Here is a 24499-nt window from a genome sequence, read left to right as displayed (position 1 = left end):
CTCTCAAGTATCTTAGTTGATAGTTTTTTATTATTTTTTAGCACGCGTGAGACACAAAGGAGAGAATGGTCGGTCAATGGATGCATTGACAGAAGATGAGAATCTTTATTTTCCATCAACACTGTGTATTTTGCATCTCTAAGATACTTTGAAAATTATATTTTGAAGCTGAGAGTCGAAGACGTGCGAACACCGGTTGCACGTAGCGAGTTCGCAGGATGGTTGAAAACCTTGGGTGTGGTAAGGAAGGTCAAGGGGTGAAGTGAGGCAAGGAAGGTGGTTCGAAGGGATCGTCTCGGTGTTGGGGTTAAAGGGCGCCATTAATCAAACTAATATCCATCCCTTCGACCAAAAAAAAATTACTCCCTCCTCTCTCTCTCTCTCCCGATCTATACCCTGTAGGAGAAATGGCGGTAGGAGGTGCCGTGGGGCAGCCTGCCGGAGGTGGTGGTGGAATACGAGGAGTGGTAGGAGCCCGGGTAGTCGGAGGAACGGGAGCTCCTCTCGGTGGTGTGGGAGTAGGAGCTGGCCCCAGGGCCTCCGGAGGCGCGGGACACCCTCTCGCTGGTCACGGAGTAATTACTGCGGCTGGGGGTGGAGAGGGAGGAGTAGGGGGAGGAAGGGGTGGCGTTGGAGGAGGATGTTGATTGTTTCTCGGAGGTATATGAGTAAGAGTAATTCTCCTCAGCGCGGCGGCCGCGATCAGGTGTATCCGTGACTACGTAGTGGCGCGGAGTCTGCCGGGAAGACACAGAGAGAGAGGGTGATTGGTAGAACACAAAAGGCTTCCGCCACGAGGAATTTAAAAAAAAATGAAAATCTCAACTAGATGAGCCATGTTTTTATTTTCGGTGCTTTTCGGATGGAGTTCAGGGTTTGCTAATGATTGATTGACGCATAACAAAATCACGACTCAATGCCACGTGTGATTACGGGAAATGCGACCGCTATATTGTGCTCGAATCATACGTTTCTTTGAAGTAGTATACTGCTGCCATTCACAGTTTTTGATCGAGTAGAGCTTGGGTCGCTTAGAAAAATATTTTCTTTTTAAGACTTGACGTCTCTTTGTTTCTCTTGGCCATTTACCATCAACATCAGGCATTAGAATCAATGTCAAATCCTTGATATTCGTAGAGGGCAGGATTTATAATTGTCATTAGCGTGCCAAGGTTTGCATTCCGAATTGTTTTTTTCCGTTTCTTTGCAACTATTCACTCCTATGTTTACGATAGAAGATATTTTTGACTACTTTAAGAAATTGTTCATTATTTCTCTCTTTCTAAACAATTCCATTTGTGTCTATTATATTACAAACATATTTTTTGCGCCAAAAATTATATGATATTTCATTTTGAAACTTAGTGACTCTGCCTTATTTCTTAATTCGTGTTCGAAACTTTGAAATAGTTGAAACAGGCTATTAAATATAGTGGATAATTTTGGTTTCTGAATAAAAGTGCAAAATTATAATTATTTACAAATATTTTTCTATTATTTGCAAATCTTATCTTATTCCAAAATGTATGGGTCTTGCATAAAAAATTAAATGATATTTCAGTTGCTTCCCTATTTGATATCAATGAATCGTTTCGCAGTGTACATTAGAACATGTCTTCGGTGATTTCTCCAGAGAACGAAAAAGAAAATTATATTTTTAGTGGCATTGAGTAGTGATTTCGTTTATGATGTTTCCCATAGTCAATGAGTAGTGCGAAATATTTTAAAAGGAGTCTTATAAATTGAAATTGCGGCCAAGTTTTATCGGAGGAACGTAAAAATCATTGACTTAGGTATACCTTCATTTCATTGACTATCATTTCATCTAAATAGGACGTATGTGCTTAACCGAGATATGGGATGTGATAGTCATGAAATGAATTTGGTTTTTTATTACAATGAATTATCACGATCGTCCTAAACAACCCCGAATAAATTCCAGGTCCTTAGTCCAAAGATGAATAGTAATTACAGTCATTTTCAGAAACTACTTAAAAAATTTATAGAAAACTCAATAAGCTACAGTACTGAATTCTACATTAGCATGTGAAATAAAACAATGGTAAAAATACGCTGGAGTGACTACATGAAAGATAGACTGGGTAATTTTCCCGCGAGAAAAATAAGTAACTGCAACCGTATTACTTTGGACTACTACCCTCTTTTGGTATTCGTTAGCAATCCTAGAAACCCAAGAACTTTTCCGTTGAGATTTCGCCGAAATAAAACATTTGCGGGTTGTCACATATAAACAGGTTCATTTTCACACAGGTTCAACGAAAGTTAGCAATATTTTCCTAGTAACTAAACCTAAACTATTGACATCTACCACGTATTACCACAGATCTTCCATTAAATTAGTAGGTGGACGTGTTGGGATTTCCAATTCATGAGGTATGTAAATCAAAACACAAAAACTAAATTATTGAAAACAAAAGCGGTGTATATCGATAGGATTTATACACCGAGCATACAACTTCCGGATATTTTTCATATTCCTTAAATGCCGGGAAATTCATTTTCCGATGACGTCACCACTTGCAAGACCATCCTCACCTCTCATCACTCATCTCCTCCCACCTCTCCTGAAAATTTCTACTCCAGGCCGTGATTTTTAAAATTAATTCCAAACAAAAGGAAGAACTTAAATACGTATAGATGTTTCCGTTTAATTAATCATTGATAGTTCCATTTTTCTTGGCTTTATCGTTGAAATCGATAAGCATAAGTACTTCTGGACAGTGAACAGGTTTTGACCGTTTTCCTGATTATTCCTCCTTCTCCCTGAGTATGTTTATGTGTTTGGAAGCCCAAAATGGGCGACTTTTTCATATGGGATTATTATAGTATATCGTGTTTTTGTCATGTATGCTCGATTTTATCGAAAATGTGAAATACTATCATGACATTCTATTGAGAATGTCCCTTCTTAAAAAAATTACTTTTGATAAAAATTTCCCTTCTTAGATTGTCATATGAATGATTCAGTTTATTGTTTAGGAAACGAAATTGTCTATTAAAATGTAAAACAAGCAGGTGGTGGTTGCTCTATGGACAGTGCAGTCGTAGATTAAGTGGTGTTTGTCTTCAGTCATAATGGAGTGTATAATTTAAACTATTCTAATAAGAGACATTTTATCATGAATTTTTCTTTATTTTTGGTTTTTATTATGAGAATAGAAAAAGGTTTGTGGAGAAAATGGCCAAGTTATTATATCTAAAGAAGGGGTATACATATAGGGCTATTGGCTTTTTTAGGGTGAGTCTTCATGACGTCAAAGTATAGGTGAGGTTTTCGGAATCAACTTGGTTGGTTTGTTAAGCTTGTTCTAAGTTATATAAGAAATGGTTTTTTCCTATAAACTGGAAGTTTATTCTTATTTGGTGCCTTGGGTTAGTTTTTACAAGAGGGATAATCAATGTATGGAGTACTGTACATTTAAGTTTTTTTATTCTGTAGTTGGATTCGTGCTATACTAGCATTAATATAATTTTTGCAATACCAAGACGCTACGGTAACAGCTGTAAATTCGTTTTGAGAACGTCGTACGCAATATGTATCTCGAAAGAAAATTAAGTAAAAATTAAATAGAACTTTCACGAAAGATATTGCACACTGCAAAATAATATTTACTCTATTCTTCTCAAACGGCCTGGTAAGAAATTTTCAGCATCTCCCTTATCATGCAAAACACGCTTTGAAATAGTGTATTTACAAATTTATACAGTGCTTATAAAAATAATTCACACATAAGGCTACAAACATCAACATACTTTTCTCACAAACACATACACACTCTCTCTCTCTTTCTCATACTTATTCCCATAATGCTAATTTCTACCGATGGGCATTTTTTGCAAAAAATGGTAGATTTCAGCGTGATGCTCGTCATCGGCCACCATCATGCACATATTTCAAATATTACATGCTTCCACATAAATCCCTTGAAATAATACGAAATACTTTTCAATATAAATGAAAGTATTGATGCCAAACGATTCCTGGACATTTTTTCCGATATATTTCTTTGTAAAAGGTAATATCTCTTTTTAATAAATTAAAATTCTGAATGGAATTTCATTAATTTTAAATATTTTTACAACTATTAGAGACATTTGAATTCAAATTTTCGTTTATACTTAATTATATTTGCGTAAACTCCTAATCAGTGGCTGTTATTAGACTAATTTAGCAAAATTTTAATGCAGTTTCATGGAACAATCAAACGTCCTTACAAATTCTTCGTAATACCATTATCCATAGCTTTTAAACTTAAGGTGCAAAATAATGTTAAAACGGTGTATGTACAATACAGTTTAACTTCTATGTACCTTTTGATCTGTAAGCAATAAGCCTAAAGGATTGCTTGTTAGTCATTCTACTCATATATCTAAAGCCATTCGAATTAAATTCATTCGCGAAGGGTGAAATGACATTCTAATGGAGTGAATAGTATTGGGTATTCAAATTCCGTGCCATTTATGCCCACTATTGTGCAATATGTGATTTGTTAAAAAAATATTTCTATTTCAAGCATATAGTTGAAAAAACGAGCAAGGCCACTTACGATATTTATTTGAATCTCGCTCGATTCCATCTTGAGGAGTGCTATTAAATGGTTTATTGTGATGAATGCTCAGTACAGTTTTTACGTCATTGTCAATCAAGCGACTAGCTCTTATTTAAATGACCACCTTGATGTCTTTGAAACATACACATTCCATTAAAGTTTCCATTCTATTAAAAGATGCTGTCATGTTTGGTTTAGGCTTTCCGTTTGTTTGCGGTTGAAATCAGGACAAAATGTGAAACTTTATTGGACTGGATGTCATATTTGTACGAATTGGCTCGATTGTGCGTGAAAATTTATTGTGATTATGATCAATGTTTTACCTGTGGTTCTAATGCTACAGACGTTTCTAATTTACTGACATGTTGCCACCTGCATTAACGACCCTGTGTCAGTCCATAATCGTCAGAGACGAGTTAAATATTTCTCTATTTATACTGATGATAATAATTCTATCTATAAAATAGGGAAGTTGATATTAGTATATTCTCATGAAAATTATAATGGCAATATTTTAATATTGATGAGTTAATTTTTTTATTTTAAATTGTTTGATTTTGAAAATATATTATATTTAATATTTGAGAAATATCGTGTATTCGTTAGTGTATTTTTTCGGGCTTCACTCTGTGCAAATATTTAGTAACCGTACCCGATGATGCCGCAAGTCGGCGAAGCACATTTCGCCATAAAATAATTTATATTGAATTCACAAAGTCTTTTAATATGGATACAAATTAAGAAGAGCTTATTTAATCCGAGATTCTGGAAAACTGTTTGAATTTAAATTTGAATTATTAATGCATGTATGCTACGTGGTCAACCTGGTCGTTATATACGTGAGCTCTAATGTAAATGTGCATTAGACAACCTCTTGAAGACATAAACCAATGAATGAATTCTTATAAATGCCAATCACACCTCACCGGTAGTTGATGCTATAGATATTGTTTTGAAATAAGGAGAAAAAATCACTTCCTGGATGGAATGTTCATTACTGGCGACAAGTGCGATTGGAATCCTAGGGTTTAGCTGTTAATTGATGAAGTCTCCGCAATATATCCATTGACTGATATCTTAATGCGAAAATACTAAAATTGAAGTACATTAATTGGCAAAGACTCGGAAAAAATAATTTCCACACTGGATGAAAAAACAGCGTTATTGTCTATGCATACTGCGTAAAAAATGCTGAAACTCATTAAAATAAACCAAAATACCCATATTTTTTCTAATAAGATAGCAAATGCCGAAAAAAAAATAAATTCATTTATTTTTAACATTCCCTGTCCGTAATATGTCGAAAAAAAAACGAATTTTTAAAATTTAATATTTCCCTGGAGAGTCAAAAGTATTTTATTTTGTCAATACATGAGAGTAGTGTCGAGGAAAAGTGAGAAGTAAGGAGTTATTCCATTTCCATGGCTAAGCGATATGACAGTGGGTGTCGAAGAAGTGTCAACTTGAGCTGCGGTGTATTGGACCAATGCTTCACTTCCGGGTGTTGCACTGTCTCCTTTCGGCAGAGAGGCTATCACCCCTCGGGTATACGTGGGCGTAATTCCCAAGCCATCCTCCGTCGAGCAGCAGTGGCCTCCTCCTCCCCCGAGTCTCCTTCGCTCCTCCACCCATGCTGGGTGCCGTTGCCCCCTTTGTCCCTTCTGCTACGCCCGCTTCTGAAAGGATTCCATCGTCGGACTCCATTCGTTAAGGTTGCCATGTAGCAGCCAGAGGGCCTTTATCGCCCTCTTGAAATACTCCAGGACTTGCTCTCTTAAGAATGCTGATAGAGCCAGTGCTCGCTTAACTGAACTAAGAACTGCCCATTCATAATAAGGATCATTATCAGGATACATGAAGGACAGAGGCGTAATTATGGATCAGTCGAGGTGGTCGGGGAGTGCGAATTCTGTTAAATGCCTTTACAAGATCTGCCCATTCACAAATTTGGCCTAACTTCTAGCTGCATTACTAGGAATAGCACAAGATTAAGTTTCAATTGTTTGAAAATTTTTCAAATAATTTATTTATGTCATAACTTTTTCTGGTTCTGAAAAAATTAAATTCCCTGATGATCCGTGTACCCAATTCCGCTGCTCCACCGCGCCCTGCTACGCACCTTCATCAGGGAGGGATGCAACGCGAAGCCATTGAGAGCAGTCGCGACCGCTCTCAATTCTTGAGTTTTTAGCATCAATTTATCGCGTGCCCGGGAGTTTTCCCGTGGGTGCCCAGCGACTGCTCTTGAGCATTCGCTTCTGAGCTTTGGGAATTGCAGTTGTTTTCGCTCGATGCGCTCTGAGGTTCATGGCAGCTTCCCGTTACGACTTCAACTTCTGAAGACGATGTGTCGTGTTCGCTCTGCGTTTCATAGTAGGATAAGACATGAGATCCCTGAGAGGACTTTGCGTAAGAATCTAATATTTTGATGAAGAAGAGAAGTAAGCCATAGATAAACGCGTCGAAACAAAGATATCATCTCTTATCAGTTTATATTACTAGAATATAAGAAAAGAAGATTATCTTGTGAGAGTAGATCTGAAATCGTTGCAAGATACGGGATATGAGGTGGCAGTAGGAACATTAGATGTAAACAAGGAGAATAAATATAAAGCGTGTGACGTAAACGCCTACCGCAAATAAAATAAGTCACGGGGTGACGTATGAAATTTTCCGTCTGAATTCTATCAAATATTTATAGAAATCTAATTCCCTAAAAATTGAAACTGACACTTCTCTGCTGACAGATTTTCTGCATTTTTAACACGCGGTTAAAAAACCTCATATTCCGGTGCTGCGTTGTGTTACTTCCTTTAACCTAAAAAAATTAATACTACCCTTTCTATTTTGAATGATAATTTTATATATATATATATATATATATATATAAACAAACTTGATTCAGGCAAGGGAAGAAGCAGGCATAAATTAAGATCCTTTTCATGTAGAATAACATGTTTAATATCCAGATTTAAATTTTACAATGCACATTAACAATACTGTTGAAATGCTAGAGTTATTGATAAATATGAATCGCATGCGTACTATTTAATTCGTAAGTTTTATTTAGTCACAATATCGCCTATTCCAAAGCCATCTTTTCGATGCAGAAATAATGCCACTTGTAAATGCCATGCTTCCAGATGGATTTGGTGTTTTACTTTTGACACAAAAATATAGAGCTGGGTGATTACAGGAGAGCATAAAATGAATAAGCGTTTTGTTTTCGAAGAAAAGCAAGGTTAGGAAATGAGTGTAGAAAGTTTGGGCGTATTGATGTAGGTATCGGCGACATTGAAGGCACATCGATGCATTTAAATTTTGATTTTTGGAAATGGATCCATGGGCTCGTATATATTTCTGATGCTATTTCTCGAATTGCTGATGGTATTATTTTTGTGATCAAAATCTAGGTACATAGAAACTTGAAAAAAATAACCAATCTCTTTGGTGAATTTACCGAATATTTGTATGCATCGATATATTTCGCCCATTCCTATCCCTTAGTGCTGTCTTTCGGGAACGCAACTAGGTGTGGAAAAGGTGGGAAGAATTTGTATTTCCTGCCTACTTCGGGTTAGGGGTTCGGTGGGTGAGTTGCGACTGGCGTCCACCTTAGGCGTGATAGTACGTCGAATAGCATCTCAAGGGGCCTTTGTAGTTGGTCGAGTAGCCAGGAAGGGGGGTCGCGGCCACCGGGTGCTCTCCGGACAAAAGCTTCTCCACGAACTCGTCCCCTGGCAATTTCACCGCTGACGGACCGCCCTCAGCCGCCTCGAACGTGACCCTCCTCGGCGCATACTTGCGGGAGATGAGCACTTGATTGCCCCGGGCGCCGGCCTCAGCCTTCATCGGTGCCGGAGGTGGGTTGGGGTACCTCCGGGGATAAATGGACTGAACTCCCCTAGGCAGCCCCGCGGTGACTCCCGAGGTCCTCGGCTGCGGCTTCCTCGGCTTTTCTGCCTCGTATTTGCCGACCTTCCCGAATGCCGTGAACACTGGTGGCACCTGGCTGGGCCGCGGCACATCGGGGACCATCTCCCACGGCACTTGGCGGCGCTGTGTGAAAATTCCCATGGGCCCGCCCAAGAAACGCCCTGTTCGTTTAAGCGGGTCCGCAATACTTCGAGTGTATATCAGCAACAATAATACCATGGCTCAGAGTAAGATACTTCAACATTTACATTGGGGAGATTAATGCCTTATTTTTCGTCCTAATGCAATAGCGATGTCTTTGAAGTTAACGTGTTTCACATAAAAAGAGAAAATAATACTCTTTGACGCCAGCATTATCCAACTCCATGATACTACACGGATTTAAATTTACACAAATGGGCGTTCATATGCGTTTCACGACTGTCGTAAAAGATGTTTTGATTTAATAGCGATCACAAGATACTTTTGCATTTCGTCATTTTGGAGTTACTTTTATGCAGAGCACTTTTCAATAGATGGCTAAATGTGATAAATCAATTAATTAAACCGAATAATGAAATTATTCTGATAAATACGATGGATATGTTTACACACATCCTTCAAGGTTGAATAAACGAAGGTTATCTCCACTCCATTTCAATTCATTCTTAGCCAAAGCTGAAATCTTTATGGATTCAGTAAGTAAATTTTATTTAAACGTAAGTGTTACATTTTCCTATGCTGTTTTCTTAATTTAGTTCCCCTACTCACTACTGAAGGAGGCCTGATATAGGTGATGCCGCGAAGAAGTTAACAGTGCTCAGGAGGGATATTCAAGGTTAAATTACTTGTGGAATACGGTTGGAGAATTTTTCACACTCAGAGCACATTATTTTCATAGTGATTATGCACCGTGCAAGTACGCATAAAAGTCATGGAATATCAAAGCAAATGGTCTGCACTCAAATGGAAATTCTCTGGGTTTCGGAGTAAGTGGTGTGGTTTTTTTAAAATTTTTATAGAGATTAAATTAAAATCACATGAGTGCTCTGCATATTAATTGACGCAATTAAATAAACCCAAGTTAATACTGTAAAGAGATAACACCTAGGGGAAAGATTTGAGCACGAGCGTCACTAACCGACTTCCGAACTCTTTCGATCCTTTGCCGCCTTGTCATCGAAAGCTCATCCGATCTTATTCTGACTCCGTGTCCTATTTCTCTCTCTCTCTCTCTCTCTCTCTCTCTCTCTTTCCCTCTTCTTTCCTCTCGACAACTATATTTCACCCTCAAAGGCCTCTGGTAATATGTTTTAGTCGTCGAGCTTTTCATTTTAAAATCTAATTAGAAATTCGAAAATATTTGTAGATCATTTAATTCTTTGCTTTATTGTCAATTCTTTCACAGAGAAAATTTTAGTTACGCTCTCGACTCCTCAAATGCATACGAAAATTGAAATTGAGAAATGATAATTTTTCAAAAATGTCTTGAAAAGATTACTAAATAGAATATTACTGTGATGCATGAAATTAGACAATTAGGCTGTGCGAATACCGGTACATTATTAAGTAGTCGAGAAATCAACGTTGGCTGATGATCTTTCTCGTTTGTTTGTTGACTACTTCTCAAAGCTATTGCATGAATCCATTCGCGCTGATATTTTCAATCACCATGCTGGCACTTTATTTTGGGCATATGGCGTCTGTTTTGGATGCATTGACGCGATAGCTATAAAATTCGGCGGTGTAGTTTCCGAAATGACAGAAGTAGGTACACTTGGCTGCCATAAAATCCCTTTATTTATTATTTATCTTCTGTCGCCATCCTGATCCTTTTCCTACACTTCTTTCCTCGGTTTTCGCTTCTGTTTTCCTTCAAAACTTGCTCTTTTGGCCAAACTATTGATATCCCAGCTCACTCACGCAATTTTACGAACAAATTAATTTTCTTTCGCAATATATTTATTTTTATCTTTCCTGCTGTGGACATATTTGGTCACTTCTTTCCTGGTTTTGTAAGTTGCTTGAATGTGACTGCAAAAATTATGCTTCAAGTTTGAATTACTGTCGTTGTATTACACGACATTTGTAATGTGTTGACATTGGTGTAGTATAAATCAGCAATTTTGCAACTGAAAGTGCTCATGGATGTGGATGTGTATATAAAATGGTACTTATGTGAGTGTGATATATCAACTTTTCTTTTTGAAGAAAGTTTCTTGAATTTGAGCGTGATTTTATCCCAAACAAAACATTTCACATTAAATAAATATACTGGTTACTGACAATTCAATTCCATTAGTTTATCGTAATATTGGAGAATAATACCAACTAAGGTTTCGACGAGGCTAAATTTGCATTTGACGGAAGGAAATGACTGCCAATGCAGTCACGGCACTTTCGGTGCCACGTGGCTTTTATATCCCTTGTAACTCTTCATTCAACTTCTGTTATCAGTCTGAGCACTATTTTCTGTCTCTAAAGCTTCCGCCATCTTCCTACGCCGTGCTATTGTTAATCGGATGTACGCAATGGCTCAGCGTCATCCTAGCACATCAACACACGCGACCTTTGTTTTCATTTGGAAGAAACACCTTGGGCACTTAATCTTCCTTTCCTCGGTTCAATTTACTTATTTTAGATCCCAAAATAAGGATGAGCCAATCACAAGTATCGCTCGGGAAGCAAGGAACATAATTCACGTGTGGCTTGTTGGACCGAAATTAATTTGCCAATTATGAAATTATCTGTGCATTGGTGGGGACTACAAAATATGCTCAACAATTTTTTTCGCGAAATGAGATAAATCAATGCATGCAATTCCTTGCCATTCCACCCGCAATGCATGGACATACACCGCAAATCTTTTTTGATCCCTCCCTCCTTTTGTAACGGCGATATTTTGGTAAATATTGATTAGCAATTTATGATGCATGTCATTTGAATCTATTTTCTTCGCTTCATCCCTTCCCTAACACATTCTCTAAACTAGTGCCCCACCCGCCAATCTGCTCACATCCGGCATCTCGGCTCGCATCACGTGATCTCCGCCGAACTTTCCCTTCCAACAGGGTCTGGCAGGATTACCCGCCGTGCCTTGCATCATTCACAAAGGCCCCATTCGGATCTTTTGCAAAGTGTTACACATCCTCCAGAGCTTCCCTCGTTCATCCTGAAGGTTATTTTTAAGACTTCCAGATCTCTCTCTCTCTCTTACCCTCTGTGTCTTCCTTCCTTGCCTCCCTGCCTGTTTCTCGGACTCAATATCTATTCCTTCTTTTCCCACTATCTTCGCCGTGTATCTCCATCTTCTCCTGCTTTTTACGCCGTGCCGAGAATATTCATTTAACTCTAAGCTTTCCCCGAGGAGATTTCCGATTAGTTTATTTGATTTGGATTCGGTTTTGTCTGAATGATGAAACCCGCGAATCCATTTCATCCTTCTCAAAGGTAAGATTTACCCCTTCCGCCGTTAGTGGGTGGTGATGATGCTTTTGGGTGCGCGGTAAGAAAAATAACTTTCTGCCCACACAGCGAATCAGCGAATACGATTAAGCTAAAACTAGTTATTTTTAACGGTGTAAGTAGGTCATTGCGCAAAATATTTTGAATGACATATTAATAACTTGGGTAATTATCCCAAATGTAGTAGTGTCGTGCGTTGGGTCTCAGTGAACTATTGATCTTGAATCGGCTGTTTGGATTGAATGGATTGGATTTGACTAGTGGACATTGGATTAGCGTTTTCTAAAATTCTCCTGAATCCTTTTCTTTCCGTGCGTTTGCCTCTCACAAAGGGTACCAAGAATCGTGATGAATATGAAATATTGAAGTCAATTTATTTTTAAAGTGTCCTCCGACCTTTACAGGAGTTAAATGAATTACAGATTTGGTGAATCGTCCAAAAATTTTTTTCTCATAGTAGTCATAAAATCCAAATGAAATATCTAGGACCGAGTTTAGAAAAAATCTGCGACGGAATAATTTTTTTTATTACTGTAATAGATTATCACGCAAATTGTTTCAAATTCATTTTTGAATTTCTGTAAAAAATGTTTTCATTGGTAGTAAAGAACCCTTTGAGGAGTTTCTTTGGGCATTCAGGGTCGCAATCACCCATAGGTCTTTACAATGCTCGCGCGTTCTCGTTATTTACGCAGAGGATAACACATCTTCTATCATTATTTCTCAAGATTTTCGATATGAAAAAGAACATGATGCGACACTTGGAGCTACCATGGTGTCGTTGTTTGAAGAGCGCCAAGTATATCCTTGGTGGAGCAACAGATTACAAAGGAAATTCTTGTCTTTAACGTTATACGAATCATATTTTTGCTCACTAATGGTAAAAATCTGTACCTAATTCAAAATTTGAGTGATATAGTTTAGTTCTGTGAAATCATGTGCCACAAATTAAATATTTGGAGATCTCTACTACACTTAAATAAGTAAAAACTAGAATGATGAATATTGCTTTGTATTTTACCTAAAAACTACCTGAATAACTTGAACTTAAAAATTGACTTGGCCACTATTTCCTCCTTACCCATAATTTTGAGTTCATGTACTTAAAATCAAATCCTCCGAATTCTTTTGCTTGGATCCATTTTATTCGGATAGGTAACTTGCTACGGAATTGAGAGCCAGGTCTGTTGGGACGTAGAAATCCTGTTGAAATGCGTCCATTTATAAAGTTGCGGAAATCTCAAATGAAAATTACATTTTATTGCCTTAGAGATAAATCCTTTGTGCGTCAATTTATCTTTTAGCATAATATAGCAAATAGAATATAGTGTACAACTTGTATAGAGTATTTCAATGTTAGAAGTAATATTGTAGTATCAACATTGGTGTTATATATTGGCAGTATATCCATCAAACAATGGATATACTGCCAATAAAATGAGTTCTTGAGAACCACGTGATAGCACTCCATCTAATCCGTAGATCTACGAGCATCAATGGTAACTGTTTTCTGATGCAGTTTTTGCGGCCTGGAATATTTTTTTTCAATTTCTCACATGGATCAATCATTTGCCTCTTCATTTGTCTTTATTCAAAGCAAACATTTTTTTCTACAGAAAAGACTCGCGGAACATTATGCGAACATTATGCATATTTTTATCTGTAACAAGATTTCTAAAACAAGTATCCTCCGTGAAAGAAATAGAGTGGTTCGCGATCTTTGGTGAATACCAATTCATTAATGTCTCAACCTATTCCTTCCACCACCCATTGCTCTCCTTACTGTCCTATTTCTCCCCTCTCCGAACCCTCTTCATCCTTCCTAACACTACTCCTCCCTCACATCTCTTTCCTCATATCTCACTTCCCTCATACCTCCCTCAACCCTCATTGGCCCTGTCTAAATTTGGTCCCACTTCCCTCCTCGCCTCTATGGAAACCTTATACCCACCCCGACGGGCTACTGCGCGCGGGAAATCCAGCGCCCGTCCCGGAACCCCTTCTCCCTTGTCCCTGGCATTGTCCCACCCTTTCCTTCCACGCCTCCTCCCCTCACCCGCGAAAAGCCTCCCCCCCCACTTCTCCTCACCGCTCGCCACCTCCTTCCTCCAGTCAAGACGGAGGAAATTGCCCTTTCTAACTGTACTCGGCCGGAGCCCACAGGAAGCGTTGCATTTATTTACTTTGGCAAAATCCCAGCCGTCGCCCATTGTTGCTCCTGTCTTCAGTTTTTGCGTGGCATGCCTAGGCGTTTTACCTTAAGCGAAAGGGAAACATAATTTTCCGCCTAAGAAGACTCGTAAACTAATTATCCAACCGGATGATTACTTCATACATTAAGAGCAATTTACAAGAATAACGCTTGGAAATTTAATTTTTTTTGCTTCTTAAATGTTGACTCCCTGCGTATACTCATGAATATGAAAAATTATAAATTCAAACCATAAAAAATGTAATTACTCCTTTAAAAGTAGTTTTTACAGGAGCATATTTGGTCATTTTTATATCCTTTAAAATTCTCACCGCTTTGACATTAAATCGAAATAGGTCGTCCTTTCTGTGTCCATGGGAGGCCAGACAAAGTTTAAATTATGAACTTTACCTAATCTATGCCAGGATTATAATGAAAGGTGTCGAAAGTCAAATAACTGAACTAGTAAGATTCGGGTGTCCATCATATCGTGCAATGTTTTATCATAATTATTTGGGACTTTTATTTTCAAGATGCCTGATTGAACTGAGTGCCTAAAAGAAAGGGACATGAAGAATAGAAAACGTTTAAAATATTTCTGGAGTAATTCATTGATTCTCTATTTTTGGTCCCTTGTACTTCGTTTAAATTATAAAGTTACAAAACTCCTCGAGCAAAAGTAATTGTGCAAAAGGTTTTTGAAAGAACGCCATTCTGTTAGGAATTGTTTCTATTGATTCGCATTTGGAATCAAAGACAACATATCATATAAGCCAACGAATGCCTATTTACCTGTTGTTCTCGGAAACGAAAAAATCTTCATTAAGCATATCAATTAAATCAGTCATTTTCGTTTACAATAAACTCAACTATGAGAAGTGCGTATTGACAAAAGATGGGTTCATATTATCTGAAATACGTAACATTTCCTTAAATAATGCTTTTCGTAGGCTTAAATTGTTAGGCAAATCAAACATTTCTTAGAGGCGAGCGACCTTTATAAATAAGAAATTATTCTCTTTGAACTATGACTAAATAAGTACGTATATATCAGCTAATGTTAACAAACTGCAAGAATAACTTATGATCTATAAACTTCTGATATTATGCAAGGCTTTTGTAAAATATCTTCGTCAAATGAACAGCCCAGAATTCTGTTCTAAATAAAAACAATGGGTCAACAGATATTTGGAAATGAGAGCGTACTAAAAAAACGAGCATTTTGAAGGGCGACTAAACTGCGAACGATTGACACACTTTCGAAATTTGGCCAACCACCAACGGTTTTTCCCGTCAGCATAGAATCAATTTATGTTTCGAAATTATTCCTATTTTGAATGGTTTGTACTTTTTCATTCACACCTAGAGATCCGTTACATATTCAATCACCCCATTCTCACTTGATCATCAATCTTCCTTACAGGAGTGCTTAATTTGCATTTTTCTCATATAAATCTGGAATTAATTAAAACCCTCGACAGAATGTTTCTAAATCTACGTAAAATATGGAGCAGGAGTTTTGGAAGGTATTATGAACAGTGTCTGTACTCTCTTCGGAATTAGGGCTCTAAGCACTTTCATCAAAGAAGCAGATATTACAATTTATTAATGCATAATAATGAATACAACATATTGTTGCATAAGTTTAATTCTTAATGTGACTAAATTCACCTCTTAGTGATTATGGACATTAGTTTAATTTTCTAACGAATGAAATGTGTTACTCATAATTCTTAGAGCCATTATTTATTCGCCTATGTCTACTTCCATTTCTCTTGATTGACTTCCTTTAAATTATACTCAGCGCGATGAGGAATAACATTGAGAAACACTTATGTATATTAAAAATTGATGTAATGTTTTTCTTGACAGAGCGTGATAGTTTCTTCACGCGGGACGTTTCATATGATAAACATCTATGCATTGTGTTTAGTTGATCAGTAGAGTAATGAACCTGAAGTTTGATTTTGTTAAGAAGAGGGTGGGGCCTTCCCAGGTCTAAATCCTAAGGGAATATGTTAATCCTAAGGCATTGCATGTAGTCAGGGTAGGGATATGAGTATCTTCACTCGTACCAGTTGCAAAATAAATTTAAATTCCAGAATTTTTGTTTTATACAATGTTACCCTAAGAAACCAATGCATTTGAACTAGGAACCACATCGAGAGCCGTATTGTATTAGCCGTATCGGTAACCGTATTTTTGGCACTTTATTAGTTCTTTAACCTCGTAAATTCATAATAACCCTATTGTATATTAATAGAGCTCATAATCCTAAGGCTTGAATATTCTTTTGAGGGCAACATGTTGACTTAAAAAGATAAGTATAAAAGTGTCCAAGTGTATGAAAGTATAAACTAATAACTTATTTCCATCAGAATATATTATTTGATAGTACCGTGATCTATATCTTCTTATTGTTTCAAAACGACTTTCTCTCATATTTCTTCTCTTTATTCGCTTCATTCATATATATATTATTAGATCAATCTTCACTGCATGTCACAGTCTACGTGCCTCAGATTTCGAGTCAAACTGCTAGCATGTGTGCTATTTTGAGTCGAGCTTAACGAGTAATGTGCAGTGTCATTGTTTCCTTTAACTTGCCAAGATTCCAAACAATTTATTTGCATTATACAAATACCTCGAATTTTTTCCCGCTACGAGATTTTATCTCCTGCTACAGAGTGTTTGTATCTGGCAGTTTGGTACGATCAGCGCCGAGAGACGATTCATGACTAAATGCAGGTTAATAACTTTTTTGTAACTTATTTCGTCTAAGTCTAAGATCACCACTTGATGTTACTTTTCAATTTGCGGAAAATAAACTTTTACTTCCTCGAGAGTTCTTCTCCCCTCTGTATAATAACTACGGTCTGTATGTGTGTGTTGGAAATAATGTCTCGCGTATTTAAATTGATCTTTTATTCAAGAGTCATGTTTCAATGAATGAATCAAATAAAAAATACGTTATAAACCTGTCATAAGCTTAGATGTCAGTCGTAGTAGTAGTCAGAATCTTAAAAGTCACAAGTCTTTAGATGCAGAAAAAGCCCCTCCATTAAAAAATATCAATTTTCTTCAAGATAATTACCCCTACAATTGCGCAACATGCATTTATATCACTTTTCTATTTCTCCTCTCTCTTTGCTTGATTAAACTCATTTGGAATTACTAATATTTTTCTTGAATATTACTTACATGCTGAGGTTAAATTTGGTACATTTGCAAGAAATGTGTAATTAATTTTTTATGCCGATTGCTCAAAATAATTTTTATTCATCACCGCACGAAAGAAGACTCAGAAGGTGAATCTTATACTTCCTATCGGCACGTTACGATAAATCTTTTCCCGGGAAACTTCGCATGAAATTTGCACCTTATTCCCCGAAATGTGGAGCGAAACCAAGGCGAACACTCGGCTCTCTTTAAAACTAACGATGGGCTGACGGACACGGATCTTTTTTCGCCACGCATTATTGGGAGTTGACCCCTTTTGCCGCGAACCTGAGACTGGAGCCATCTGCCCCGCGGACCACATCCTCTCCGCCGTGTTCGCCCAAGAAACCGAGAGGGCGCGTTTTTCTCTGATTCTGCCCGACTTTGAAGGCGCTAAAAATACACCCATTACGAAGGGAAGATAAAGGGCATTGGACACTGCGTGCGAAGACGGAGAAGGGACGTGTGGGCGTTGTATAAAATGGGGGGTGGTGAAGCAACGCCCCCGATCCGTCTCCCTAGAGAGGGAGGGAGACAAGCACACTGAAATACTGCTTTTTCCGCTTGGTTCCCCGTTGCCACCATTCCCCGCTGGAGGTGTTGATTGCCCCAACTATTAGAGGCAAACAGGACGATTACGTGAAGTCTTTTAGGAGTAAATTTGTGTTTTATATGCATTGTCACAGGCAGTAATTCGTAACAATTTATTTTTTTAAGTGAAATAAATTTTTAATTAAGTTTCTGTATTTTATCTTAATTACCAGACTTTGCCTATTTTTACTGCCAGTCCGACCTCCGATAGCGTCGTGCACTTAAAAATATTTTGAGGAAAATTAAATGAAATTATATCTAAAATTATTCAGATTAAAAATTAATTCGAACCATTTTACTTATCTAAAGGTAGTTTTGGATGGTTCCTATTTACTTCCGAGTATTTTGATGCATTTCTTTTTCTTTGTCCTATGTTTTTGAATAAAAATAAAAATTAAATTAAGTGTTTAACCTACACATTTTTTCACCAGTTATCAGTTAATATACCCTTACAGCCATTTTATCCACTTGTTTAATATTACTACGGTATGATATGCTGAATCTTGCTGAGATATGTAGACTGCTGTTGTTGAAAAAATTCACTACCGAAAATTTTTTTTATCTGTGCCCATGTCCCTTAAACCGTGAATTTGATTGTTCTCAAGTTTACTCTCATAGTGGAATGGCAACAGGGTAGTTTGTAGAACTGCCACAAGCCAGTCTTCGGGTGATAACTGATGTTCATATAATTTTTTTAATTTTTTTTTGTGTTTTTGCGTGTATAGTATTCACATCACGAGTGAAAATTAAATCTTTACCTCTGTCGGTTAATAATATCGCTTGCGTATATTGCTGACTTTTGGATGTTTGTGGTAACTCTTCGAATCCCGATAAGACTTCACTTATCATCTTAGCCTACAAGGAGCTCAAACAATCGGATCTGGAGAGGAGACTTAAACCCACGATCTTTGGGCCATAAGCCGAGCACATCATTCAATAAACCAATGAGACCTTCTAGTTCACGGCTTCTGAGTTATGTCGGTCACAAATAGCATAGTTTATGCTCCAGAAGTGTCTGAACAAGTAATGGAAAACGCCGAGCATTCATTAACCATCAACTAATGTACAATTTAAGACAATGCTCTGCTGATATTCACTGGTTGACTAGATTGGATGTTAAGCATGCCTAGGTATCAAGGAACTTCAGTTCTCCTCTACTCTCATGCTCTGGAAGTCACCATTGTTTATGCTTACTTGGGAAAAATTTCCTTTTTACCTTATTCATCATTATACGAGATAGCTTATGCAATATGAATTACGTGTTGAAGGGTTTCATATCATTTTGATTACGGATTGATTCATTGTCAGAGATCCAAAATTCCAACCTCGTTCACTTTAAGCTCACCAAATCCGCGGTAAGAAAACTGAAATACTTGAGTGACGCTACACCTTACATATTCATCTGCGTTAAGTATAAAAAAAAGAATTCAACTTGCGAGCAAACGTTTAAGACCCCTTGGAATGGGGTCAACGTGTCTAAATTGCATGCACTCTGGGTGTATTGCCAAATGCCGCGGAGCAATACGAGGGTGTAAGCGCTTACGGAGTTGAACCGGATGTATTCGCTCTCTCGCCCATTCGGAAATAAATAAACGGTGTGAATTGTATCTCAAGTATCCTAGCTCATGTTTCCTCCGCGTAGGTTCCATTTTTTAGGAAATTTTGTGAATTTTCTTTGAGATGTTACGACAATGTTGCACGTTAATTTGACATTCAAACAAATGACGCGCAATCAAAATTCTGAGTGTAAAGAGATTGAGTAAACAGAAAGGTGGGTTAAGCTATAAATATCAAAGTTTGAGTCATATGCAATTTAACTTTTAAAACAATATTTTTTGATGTTTCAAGCACTCATTTTCGAGAAATAGTTTCTAAATAAAAGGCTTATAATTTTGTGCAGCAAACATGTTCATCATTTCAATTGTAAGATTTTATGCTTAGTAAATTTTCCTCGCGGGGAGATTAATCGATGTTTAGATAGTGAACTTCTTTCTCCCTTTGGGATATGCATTTCTCCGCCAAAGGATAGACAATACTTTCCCTAAGGAAATATCCGGAAAATCATATATTGGAGCGAAATATAAGGAAAATTATATTTCATAATTAGCCCTTAAAAAACTGATATATTATTTACGGCAGTATAAGATTATTGTAAGTACTCATTTTAATACTATTCAGAAATAACGAATCTGCTTGCGGGAGCTTTCTCCTGCAAAAAAATTAAACTTTAATACGAGCTTTACATGTAATTTGACAGCTAAATTCAGCTTATTTAGATAAAATTTGATATTTTCAATGCATACCTTCTTCATTTTTACACAGTTCGACGTATTTTTTTTTAAACCAGTTGATCAAACCTTGAATTTTCCATGGAATGGCGACGTCAAACCGCATTGGTTTTCAAAACTTGCCCGTCTTCCCTTTCGTTCTCGTCATCGGTTTCATTTTTTTTCTGCCCTTCCCTCGGTTCCCTGTCGTCCCGATTCCGTGCCTTCCCGTGCCGCGGTCGCCCGCCGTGCGCCCGAATGGTTTCAAAGGTGGGGCGCATCGCCCTTTTCTCACTCTTCCACTCTCCACTCACTCCTTGGAACTGAATCACCTTGAGTATTTATATCCTCCAAATGCTATTCATACGAGAGGAATTTCTAGGATGAGCCCTGCTTTGGTTCCCTCCCGAGAGCCCACCTCCCCTGAATCCCCACTCCGACCCCTCCCCCCCTCCTCCCCTCAGCGTGCCCATACGCCCCCGGCTGCACGCGCCCCGAGGAGTCTACCTGCTCGAGGGAAACGCTGCTAACTGGATTCCGGGAGGAATCGGCGGTAATAAGCGGAAAGGGGGGTGAGGGAGTTTGAAGCGAGTGTCTGGGTCGGAGATGCACGGCGGGTTGCCTGCGTCTCGGGCGCAGACCCTCCCGGTGGCCTAAGTCGCAGGAAAGTTGTTGTTGATATCGAAAGAACACTCTGGGAGGAATGAGGATCAAGTCCGCGTAGATCAGAGGAGCGCTTGAGGCAGCAAATGGGTTCAGGCCTCAGATCGACCCGTAATAGTGGTGCTCCATATTCCGATATATCGACTGCGATGAGCTCACACTTCCATGTTAAGAAATTCTCGAAGTAAACTGGCATTGCGTTACTTCTTATCTGGCATGCATTCACGCTATGAAATTATCTTTGAGGATACAAAGAGTAATTAATACTAATTATATCGATCATTAATATCGTTTTCATGTAGATGACGAACTACTAATTACCCTGCGTGAAAATGCTAAATAGTACAACCAGCTTAAATGCTGTATCCGATTGTGATGAGAGGCGGAATGCGATTGCGTCGATTGATATCACGATGCAGATGCATCCTTACGAACGCAGTTAGATTGATGGAATGCAGAAAATAAATGTTGAAATTCAAATATCCACCGACCTATTTCGAACGTGAATCTCGCACAGCCGGCATTTCGTAATTGCCGAGCTGTTTTCTTGTCAATTCTGATCTTCAACTTTTGCTACCGTACAGGATGAAAAAGGAAGAAGCGGTGGCTTCCTGCAAGTTTAAAAGCTTATTTGTGATCATACAGATTTTTCTGCGTTCCGTTTCGGAGCTCTTTAAGGTTTCGGGAGGTTTGGCTCATCGAGTTTTCCTTAGTATTTCCATAAAATATTTTTCTCCAAATTTTTGTCTAAAGTCAGGGGTCTTAGACAACGAGATAACGGCGCTTCGCCGTGCCCGTGTTCCATTCCATTTACTTGTTAATGTTGGAAGTTGGTTCCAAGGCAATAGTAGTTGTTGAGTGAAAAAATCCCTTTTCAAGTTTGCACTCACGATTGATGACTTCAAGATTTCATCATTTTAAGATGTTGCAAAGCCAAATATAAAATTATATCTTCGCAAAAAAACGTAAATATCTTCTTAGAGTAGAGAAGTACCATCACTATTCCTACTGAGACATACGGACTGTGGTCAAATATTTTTATTTACCATGACAGAATAATATAAAAATGCATTTAATTTAGTGTAGGTCAGTTCTTTAATACACAAAAATGTTAGAAAATGCATTAAAAGCAATGACCTTTTTAAACATTAGATTTCATAATTCCGACTTTGAAGAAAAAAATTATTTAAAATTAATTATCATAGTATATGCATAGTTATCGATGAATCTTTTGTTATCATGAATATTACAATTTTTTAAAAAATACGTTTCACTTAAATTCATCAGCTTCCGCTAATCCCGAGTGATAAACATTTGACGTAACTTGAAAATCCTCGCTTGAAGTACGAGTTGAAGAACTTATTTTATCTTGTTGTTTTCTCGCAGTTTTCTACATATTTTGAGCTGATTTTCTCATTTAAATGATTAATATTTAGTAAAGTCCAGGCATGCTATGAGAAAATTTTCCTGTAACCACAATCTGTACCTTACAACATTGGCTTGCTATCTCTAACTCACGATAGAGTTGATCGTGTGACGATTCTTCTCGTCAAATTTGACGCTTTGTATGAGAGTATATGTTTCCTTACTCTAACTAATTTTTTTTACTCTAATTTCTTCCTGTATGTTACCTTTTACATTATTCTCAAAACTAATAACTCAGTTGTCAGAATGGTAAAGGCTGCTCAGATGGAAGTTATCCCAAAACTATTCATGCCAAGGAAAATATGGAAAAAAATAAAAATATATGGCTGAATAAATGGGAGAAAATAACATGCTGAAAAAGAAAAACAAAAACTTCACAGCACTTCAATATTTTAACTTGAACTTCTGAAGATCAAAAGGCAGAGATTAATTTAAATTTATCGGGAAAATGGTGTGCATATTTATGTTTTTGATAAATAATAATTATAGCAGAGAGGACGATTTTCGTCATTTCTTTATAGGTCTACTTCTAAACATTTTCCATGGGCATTATTTCTGCATCGACCAATGATAAAAAATGTCGCCATTATTAGAGGCGGGTCTTTTGATGGGTTATCTCTTTGACCTACCTTTTGAAACATAAATCCCAACCAATGATTCCCCATTGGTATCAAATAAAGCAGCAAGCCATGAGAATCCGACTTTTGTCGACTAGAAATTACTAGAATATATTTTCATCGTTGATAGCCACTAATTGAACCATCATCTTTTCAGTAAATGATGGAGAATTTAGATGAAGTACTATGTTATTTCAAATTGCCATTCCGAAAAAATTGCGGTAAAAAATCGAATCGTAAATTTTTCAAATATTTTGCAAATAATTCACCTATACGGTGAATTATTTGCAAAATAAGCCCCGATACGAAAAATCACGCTTCCGTTTCAACGGTTTCTTACAAATTTGACATTCTTGGTTTGATTCTATCGAGGGCTCTTGAATATTATTATACCAGCAAGAAAAATAAATTACATACGCTTAGCTATCAATTTATTTGGTGAACAAGTCACACGAGTGATGTACTCATCTATTTACGAGCTTGTGAGCATTATCATGTTAAATTATACATTTTATGTCGTTCACTAAACAAAAATGAAGGCACTGCTTGTCAAAAATTAAACCCACATACATTTTACCTTAATAATAATAATAGGGGCAGTGGTTAATTGATAATACGAAGTGAAAACATAAGCTACAAACACTTTCGAATCACACGGAATGGAAATTTTTCCGGGGCACAACACAGATAACACGACTACTCGATCGCCCAACACTTCTTCACATTTACTAAAAGTTTTCTTTTTACATCACAAGCCTAAGGGGAAATTCACAACAACGACTGTCGAACATGTGTAAAGAGAGATTTAATTTTTTTGAGAGTGAGAGAGAGAGAGAGAAAGGTGCAGTCAAGGGAATTGTTTTGAAATAATAAATAAATGAACACAGCGCATTTGGTTATTCAACACGGGGGATGGACAAACCGAGGGTGTCCACATTGAAAATACACGTACGTTCAAAGAGGTAACTTCCAAGTAAAGGAATAAAACACAAGGAGAAAAGGCAACGTTCACCATTCAGAAATCATTCAATTACTCACGGAAAGAGTGTAGGAAGAGACGGTTGGTCGGCTGTAAGGCCGACGTGTCGTGTAGAAGTCAGATTCGTAGACCATCTTGAGTCGTTCAAAGTTTTGCGTTCGAGGGAGTGTGTGTTATTTTTTCTTCTTTGTCTCCTCTTGGCTTCCCCAAGTTCTAACGGTCACAAGACTCTCCTTGTCTGTCTCGCACTGTTCCTTGCTATCACGGAGTTCTGTGAGGAACTGTGATGGGTTCTTGGTGAGACCTCGGATACTTGTGCGGTGCAAATCCACTAGGCGGCGCCTAGAAGCTCCCTCCCCTACCACCACTCCTCCTCAGCCCACCTTCCCCTCCTCCCCCACCCCTTTACCGGAGTTGCAAGGAATTGTGGGATCGGGCGCGGCCTTCTTTGGGCGTCATGCCATCCCCGCCTTGCCACAAAAAACCCGGGTTACTCCGACTTCCCAGGTTTGCCCAACTCCATCGCCCAGGCCCCACTCCTCTCTCCCAAAACTTTCTTCTACGCGCATTGGTGACCGCACACGCTCCACGTCATA

At 37.8% G+C, this 24499-nt stretch overlaps 1 protein-coding gene across 1 annotated transcript in view; it reads right to left on the bottom strand.

Annotated features, from left to right (window-relative positions):
* Nucleotides 1–24238, bottom strand: part of LOC139698601 (uncharacterized protein CG45076-like) — a 46288-nt gene extending 22050 nt beyond the window's left edge. The window contains exons 1-3 of the mRNA XM_071597444.1: nt 23963–24238; nt 8190–8630; nt 396–737 (exon numbers count right to left, since the gene is read on the bottom strand). Of these exons, the coding sequence (XP_071453545.1) occupies nt 396–737; nt 8190–8630; nt 23963–24037 (858 nt within the window). The 5' untranslated portion in view covers nt 24038–24238. The remainder of the gene's footprint in view (nt 1–395; nt 738–8189; nt 8631–23962) is intronic.
* Between the last annotated feature and the right edge of the window lie 261 nt (nt 24239–24499).

Source organism: Hetaerina americana, unplaced genomic scaffold (genome assembly GCF_022747635.1).
Source record: "Hetaerina americana unplaced genomic scaffold, ioHetAmer1.1.p SCAF_9, whole genome shotgun sequence".
NCBI classification, from domain to species: Eukaryota; Metazoa; Arthropoda; class Insecta; order Odonata; family Calopterygidae; genus Hetaerina; species Hetaerina americana.
Note: the sequence above shows the minus strand (reverse complement) of the source record. Positions and strands in the feature narration are given on the sequence as shown.